The sequence below is a fragment of the Rhagoletis pomonella genome, unplaced genomic scaffold (assembly GCF_013731165.1).
Source record: "Rhagoletis pomonella isolate Grant_MI unplaced genomic scaffold, Rhpom_1.0 Rhpom_scaffold_00003, whole genome shotgun sequence".
NCBI classification, from domain to species: Eukaryota; Metazoa; Arthropoda; class Insecta; order Diptera; family Tephritidae; genus Rhagoletis; species Rhagoletis pomonella.
In genome coordinates this window covers 10,913,694-10,920,977 of record NW_023458557.1, presented here as the reverse complement: position 1 = coordinate 10,920,977, position 7,284 = coordinate 10,913,694, and the positions used below count along the sequence as shown (strand labels likewise).

At 35.7% G+C, this 7,284-nt stretch overlaps 1 protein-coding gene across 2 annotated transcripts; it reads left to right on the top strand.

The window, feature by feature from the left end:
• Nucleotides 1-2,289, top strand: LOC118735028. Of its 2 annotated transcripts, XM_036464621.1 has the most exons (3): nucleotides 1-416; nucleotides 1,549-1,760; nucleotides 1,831-2,289. In XM_036464621.1, the coding sequence occupies exons 1-3, from the start codon at nucleotides 38-40 to the stop codon at nucleotides 2,101-2,103; spliced, it is 864 nt and encodes a 287-aa protein (XP_036320514.1). In that variant the 5' UTR covers nucleotides 1-37; the 3' UTR covers nucleotides 2,104-2,289. The 2 variants fall into 2 exon arrangements, 1 of the variants encoding a protein (XP_036320514.1); XR_004992496.1 differs by lacking the exon at nucleotides 1,831-2,289 and having other exon boundaries at nucleotides 1-357; nucleotides 1,549-1,635.
• Nucleotides 2,290-7,284: the final 4,995 nt, after the last annotated feature.

Sequence of the window (7,284 nt, the reverse complement as noted above, 5' to 3'; positions counted from 1 at the left end):
GCTGCTTATTTAATAATTTTCATTTGTGTATAGAATAATGGAAAACAAACAAAGAAGGCTTCCAAATTTCACTAGCACTGAGGAAAATATGTTAATTACGTTGGCGGAGCGGCACGCAAATCTTATTGAAAATAAAAAAACGGATGCAGTGACCTGGGAGAAAAAGCGGAAGGCCTGGGAAACTATCGACGTCGAATTTGAGGCTCAAGTTGGAATCAGGAGAGGTGCAAAAAATTTACGCGAAAAATATGAGAACTTAAAGAGGAGGGCCAGAAAATGCTTGGCGGAAGAAAAAATGGAACTTTATAAAACAGGAGGTGGAGTATATAAGCAGCGGCGGGACATCAACACAGAAAGGTTGGCTGCTTTAATGGGTCAATCTGCTACAGGATTGGACAATGATTTTGACAGCGATGGTAAGATATTTCATTGACATTATTGCTACATCAATATTAAGGGAATTAATCAGTACATGTGTATTGTTTATATCCTTATGATTGGGTGTTAATTGCAAGCAATATATTTGTTTTTTGAGCTTAAGGATAGAAGAAAATCAAGAATAATTTTTAACTGGTGTATTTGTATTTTTGTCATTGAGATTTCGACCTCTATTTGAGATGATCCTCAGGACTAATGCAAGCCATAAACGCTGCGACCCTTGGTTCAACTTAAGGATGTTGTGCTCGAGTTTGCAACGTGTGTGCGCCCGTTGAATGAAGTTGTGTCTTGGTTGTATGAAAGATCAAAATTTTTTGATTTTCTGGCAAGCTGTTCAACTCAACTTTTGTGATCATTTTCGTGGTAACTACTTAGCAAAAAACATTGGGCCGTATGCATAAAAACGAAGCAATTGCTTTTTCTTAAATTTTCATACCTTTCACTTAAATTTATTTGAACAAATTGAGTAAAAGGTTTGACATTTTAAGAAAAAGCATTTGCTTGGGTTTTATGCATACCGCCCATTGTGTGTGTTGTATTTGTTCACTAAATAACCCCAAATGGATAACTTAGCCGAGTTTGTGCTTGTGATGAAGTTTATATGTGGATGCCGAAGCTATGAAATTGTAAAATTGAGATTGCACAGTGAGATTTGTTTGTAGGCAAAACGTCCAACTTGATTACGAATCGAGTTGAACCAACGCTCGCAACGTTTATGGCTTACATTAGAGACATACATACATAGTTATACACTCAACAAATTGTGCTATTTTTAATGCTTATAAACATGTGCATATGAATGCTTTTATACATAATGATGTTTTCAAGTCCTGAAGATGATCTTAAATTGAGGTCAAAACATCGGCGATAAAAACAAATATAAAACTTAAAAATTGTGCTTGATTTCCATCTGGTGCTGAGCTAAAAAGACAATTGCGCTGTTCAGAATCTTGTGGATATGATTTTGCATTTCGCCGTTTAAAGTACAAAGCCGCGTATCGTCTGCAAAACCGCGTAACTCACATATTTTGCAAATGCAAATCCAAGACCATCTCCACAATATCCTCTATTCAGCCCTAGTATATTCATTACATGTGTATATGATTTCAGCCTTTCAAGAAATCGAATATGTGGACGATATTAATGGGGATCTGCGCTCCGCTACCGAAACAATCAAGGAAAGCCCGATCAAAGACCAAAACATTGATATACGCCTCAACCCCTCGCTTGGAAAAGCACGGTTTCTACAACAACAATCTTTGGACGACTCTATGCCAAGTCAAACAGCGAATGATGTGGAGATTATTGAGGGCGCAGAGATTGTAATATAATATTATAGTGTATTTCCATTAATTTTACCTAATATACATATGTGTATATAAACTGTTTCAGGAAAATACACTTGATTGGAGCTCATGGAATCCAACTAGTTTGCGGACGAAAAAAGCTAATAAGCTGGAGGTCAAATCAGAGCAGAAAAAAAATAAGACCATTCTCGATTCCTATCATTTGTTTTGGGAGGAAGAAAACAAAAGGGCGGTAGACAAGCATGCAATGGCGAAAGAAAAGCATACACTCGAAGTAAAAGAAGCTCAGATGAAATTAGAACTTTTGCAAATAGAAATTGATTATAAGAAACATAGAAGTTCTAGTCAACTGCTTTAATCTATATCTATTTCTAAAAGTTATAATTTCATATTAGATGTGGTGTTCTGCCGCTGCTTATATTGAGAGCAGAAGTTTTATACTGCTTTTTCTTTCAAAGTTGCAATTTACAAAAACCCTTTCTAGAAATTTTAATTACAATGTTTATAATTGGTATGAAAAGTTTATAAAATTGTTTGGGGCATATTCGTAGGCAACATAAAGTCGACTATAAAGTTAGTTGCAGCTTTTTCGACAGATATTTCCTTGAAAATAATGTCAAAAAGCTGCAACTAACTTTGGAGTAGACATTATTTTGTCTACAAATATGCCGCTAGAATTTTTGAATTAGTTAAAAATTTTGATTTTCATGGTTTTTTGTTATATAATGAGCTATACTGTTATAGAAAAACTAACTGATACCCGCGACTGCGTCTGCGTAGCTTACTACTTTTCGATATACCCTTGTGTCAGTTGATTCAGTCAAGTGACACTTTGAATAGTTTTGGCTATTTTTCTTTTATATATAAAAGTTTAGCACTTTACCTATCCAGCGGCACATAAGTCCACATTTAAAACTTCGTACAAAGATTATCAAAATTCAATCTGGTGGTGTCAATCTGGTGTCTGTCAAAAATAGATGTAACATCTGAACTATGTTGCCAATATTAATGCTTACTCAGGTAGCTGGCTTATTAAAATTGAACTAAGTCGAACCATAAATATGGATTTTCTGAAAATTATTATATTGATATAGATATAGTACGCCGAAGTTATTTATATATTTTTTGGGTGCTCATAAATAACTTAGAACCAGTATTTATATTATTTAATCTTTTTTTAGTTGTCTACGATTGAATATTCCTTTTGTTTATTTCGCAATTGTAATGATCTCATATGCAGTGCTTATCATGAGTGCCGTATACTCACATATTGACCAGATTTTCCTTTTTTTATGAGAGTATATTTTATTCTTTAACAAAAGCCGTATAAATGCAAAGTTCAATGGCCTTATTCATAAAAAATAAAGTAGGTTTAAAGAGCTTTATAAATTGACGTTTTCATACATTTTTCAATTTAAAAACCTTTTGTAAAACTACTTTATTTTTTATGAATAAGGCCATAAATCTTTGTACATTAAAAAAAGAAATCAACAAACTTTCTTAAAAATTTCGAGCTTTTTAATTATCTACAAATATGTAGATAGTGAAATTTTGTCAATATGTGAGTTTCGTATATATATGTATTTAAAAAAATTTATGAGCACCATTTTAGATGAAACACATTTTTGTAATTTTTAGTTTCTTCTAAGTGTAAGTACTTTAATATTCAATATATAATGTATTGTACCTGAATTCCTGTTTTGTTAATAAAAAAGGAAAATTACAATGACATGAAATTTATTTGAATATGATGAATATACACTCCGTTGCATACAAAGTACTTATGTTCTAAGTGGTTTTATATCGACGGCTGAGTGGAAGACCGACCTATCTCGGCAGTCGGTTTGAAAACGCCATACCTCAAAAAAACTTTTCAAGAACTCCCTAATTCAGAATTCGATTGAAGAACGCCCTATCTTAGAATTTGGTTCAAAAACGCCCTATCTCAACTGAAAGTATATTGAAAATATGTCGAGGTAGGATATTTAAGAATCGGCAGCGTGCTTGTAATAAATTCTAAAATAGGCCGTTTTGAAAAGTTTTCTGAGTTAGGGCGTTTTCGAACTGTCTGCCGAGATAGGGCGATCTTCCACTCAGTCGTTGATATGGAAGAAAATGCCTAGCACTGTCAACAAAAACTACGATTGTTAATATGTGACGACTTTATATTACGCAACGGGTGTATGTATGTATGTAGACATTTCCTTACAACCTGAAATATAACAAAAAATACATTAAAAAATAAACTTATGCATTTGACAATGTTCTTGTGGCTTATTAACATTTTATTTTTAATATTGATATTGAGCTTTGTCCACGATTATGTTTATTATTATTTTTTCTAATAAACATAATCGTGGTACAAAGCTCAATAACAATAATTAAAAATAAACTTGTGCATTCTTTTTAATTAACCAACCTTGAAAAATAATCTCTGATTAAACTTGATCTTATATCAGCGTTTTCTTGCACCTCAGCTATCCTTTCGTCTGCATGAACGGGTCTATCTGCTGGTTCGCCCAAGTTAAAGCCTTCTAATTCATTTGGGTTAGCGTCTTTGTTCTGAATAGCAATATTATGCAACACTCCACAGGCAACAATAACGTTCATGATTGTGCACTGTGAAAGTCTTAATCCAAGCGATAACACTGGAAACCGGCGCTTCCATACTCCAAAGCACCTCTCAATACAATTCCGAGTACGAATTTGAGATTCGTTGTAAAGTTTCTCAACGGGAGTATTGGGATGTAAAAGTGGAGTCATCATGTAGTTGCTGACTCCATAACCACTGTCGCCCAATAAAAAACATTTTTTAAACTCATTTTGTTCAAATCGGTGCTTCAGACGACTGTTGTGAAAATATTGCTGGCATGTGCGGAACCAGGCCACCTGCATACAAGGTCTGTTAGTTCCAAATTTGCATTACAGACAGCTTGCACATTAATGGAAAAGTATCCTTTACGGTTTCGAAAAATTTCGGCATTTTCTCCACCGGGGGACTGGATTCTGATATGAGTGCAGTCGATACATCCCACTACCTTTGGAAACTTCGCTCTTTGATGAAATGCACGAATCGCGATTTCGCTTTCCGTGCTTGTTTTTGGCATTTTAATAAATGTTGGAGCAAGTCCCGCGATAGCTTTGGAAACTTTGCTAACTGCTCGACTTGCACTGGGTACGCTTACTCCGCAGAAATCAGCAACACAAATCAAAAAGCTTCCTGAAGCGTAGAAGCGCAATGCTAGAAGCAATATTTCCGCTGGACTGATTGCTCGATTTCTGCAAGATAAAATCAATTATGAACATGCACGCCTATTACAGTATTCGATGGATAACATCGCACTGCCATCACAAACGAGTATGGAGGATTACATTCTTACCATTGGCATCAGTTTGATACATGCCTGTTCCGGTTCGACGGATGCCATTCACACGAATCTAATCCTTCATATTCGAATAAGGTTAGATACATGCAGTCGGCATCCGTAATAGGCATGAATGTATTTATTTACTCCGACCATTTTATTTTCACAAACCTTTCAGTTGGGCTCCGAATTTTTGTTTCTATCTTCTTCAAAATGTATTTAGCACTTGTTTTTGAGATACGAAATCTGCAAATGAAAGTGTCGTCGTCATACTCTTCAAAAAAATTTGTTTTGGTGCGGTATTTTCGTTCTTTATTAATCCGTCTCTGAATCAAACCAGATAGATGGGCTGCGCGTTCCAATTTTTCCATTTTTTATACACACTATAACTCTTTATTATTATCTAATTGGTAGTGAAATACAATTTTATGCACTATTTTACTATATTCACCTATCAATTTTTCTTTCGATTAGCGGCTAATCTATAGCCAATGTTCGCGGTAAAATAACCACAACTTATCTGACAGGTGAGCCCTAATCGGACTTTGAGAAAACGCTTTTTATGCTACCTTCCGAATAAGTAATAATTAAGCAATTAATCGGACATGGAGAAACCGGCCCTTAAGGTGAGTGCAAAGCTATTTTGTAAACATTTATACATACATACATATATTTGCGCAGAAATATCTGCACACGTAATTTACATATATTTTTCTTATTTTGTTATGCGTTGATTTTATTCAAGCCGGTGTTGTGAGGCATTTTCCAACGTTTTGTTTTTAGCTACATTTGTCTGTACGTGTGTGCAGAAACATAATATTAGGGTAGTTCCCACTAGTTTTTTTGCGGAGAGAAAAAAAAATAAATAAATAAAATAAAAGGAGGCCAAATCATAAATGAATAGTATTAGGGATAATTTGTGATTGAAGTAAAAGAGAATCTGCAGAAGTCTTTTTAGTTAATATTCTAGACCTTGTATTAGATTAAATATCTATAGCTAATTGGTTTGAACTGAATAACCTGAATTTAGTTTTTGTATACAGCCAACGATTTTAAGTGAATTGATGAATTTGTTTAGGGAATTATACATAGCTAAGGCGGATATTTAATTGTGTAAGATTAGGGCGAAGATTTGATTTGAATTTTTGTTTGGTAAAGACCAAACGTAGTGTTAGTGTTAGGATAAATAATCAACTCACTGAATTGTAGATTTGAAGAATTGTATAATAAAGGGGAAAAACAGTGAAAGAAAAAAATAAATGGTTTCTACTTATTTAGTTGTTTGAGGTAAAACACAGAGGCATCGTAATGGAATGCTGAACGTTTTAAGTTGGTGTGGGTGTTACAGTTAGGCAGAAGAGGGGACATGTGGGTGTTGACCATAGACTTTACGGTTAATTGACGTATGAACTAGTGACCGACGGACTTTGTCAGGCTTAGGGGGTGTTGCTAGGTAGCGGGAGTCACAGCAACGCCCATGGCTACGCGTATGTTGCACGTAAAAGGGGAGGGACGACTCCACCTGACAGGACGGGACTTCATACTGTGTATTTTTCCTTCATCTCCTGTGCTTCGACTTTTTTTCTTTTTCTACAGTAATCAGGCATGATTAAAAAAAAAAATTTTGTTAATGTGGGTGTAGGTAAGGCAGGTGGTAAAGACCCCCCCATCCGACGAGCTAGACCGGGTTCGCCACCATGCCTGTGCGCCACCTTGCTTTCACCGGAAGTCTCACCCACGTAACAATGGCGCCCAACGTTAATAGCCCAATAGTTTTCATTATTCCCATATCTTTTGCTTTAGCTTTTTACTCATTTTCTTCTCCTATCACTTCTTCTCCCTTACTTTAGAGCCTTCTTTTTTTTATTTCTAATTTTCTATCGGACAGGTTAGGGTCAAGACGACAGCATCACGAGCGGTCACCGTGAGTGATTTGTGTCCGACTGACAACAGCGGGAGGGATGGTCACCACAACTTAGAAGTGCCTTCAATGTTGCCTCAGAGCAGCTTGAAGTGGTATTCAGAGTTGAGTGATCACAATTAGTTTGAGTTTTTTGTGATTTTATTGTGGCGGAGGTAGGCCGGTTGAGCTACCTGGTGTGTAGTCCAGCACCGCACACAAGTGAGGCTCCTGGGAAGTCTTCGTGGGGGTAACTAGCTGTGGGGGGATGTGT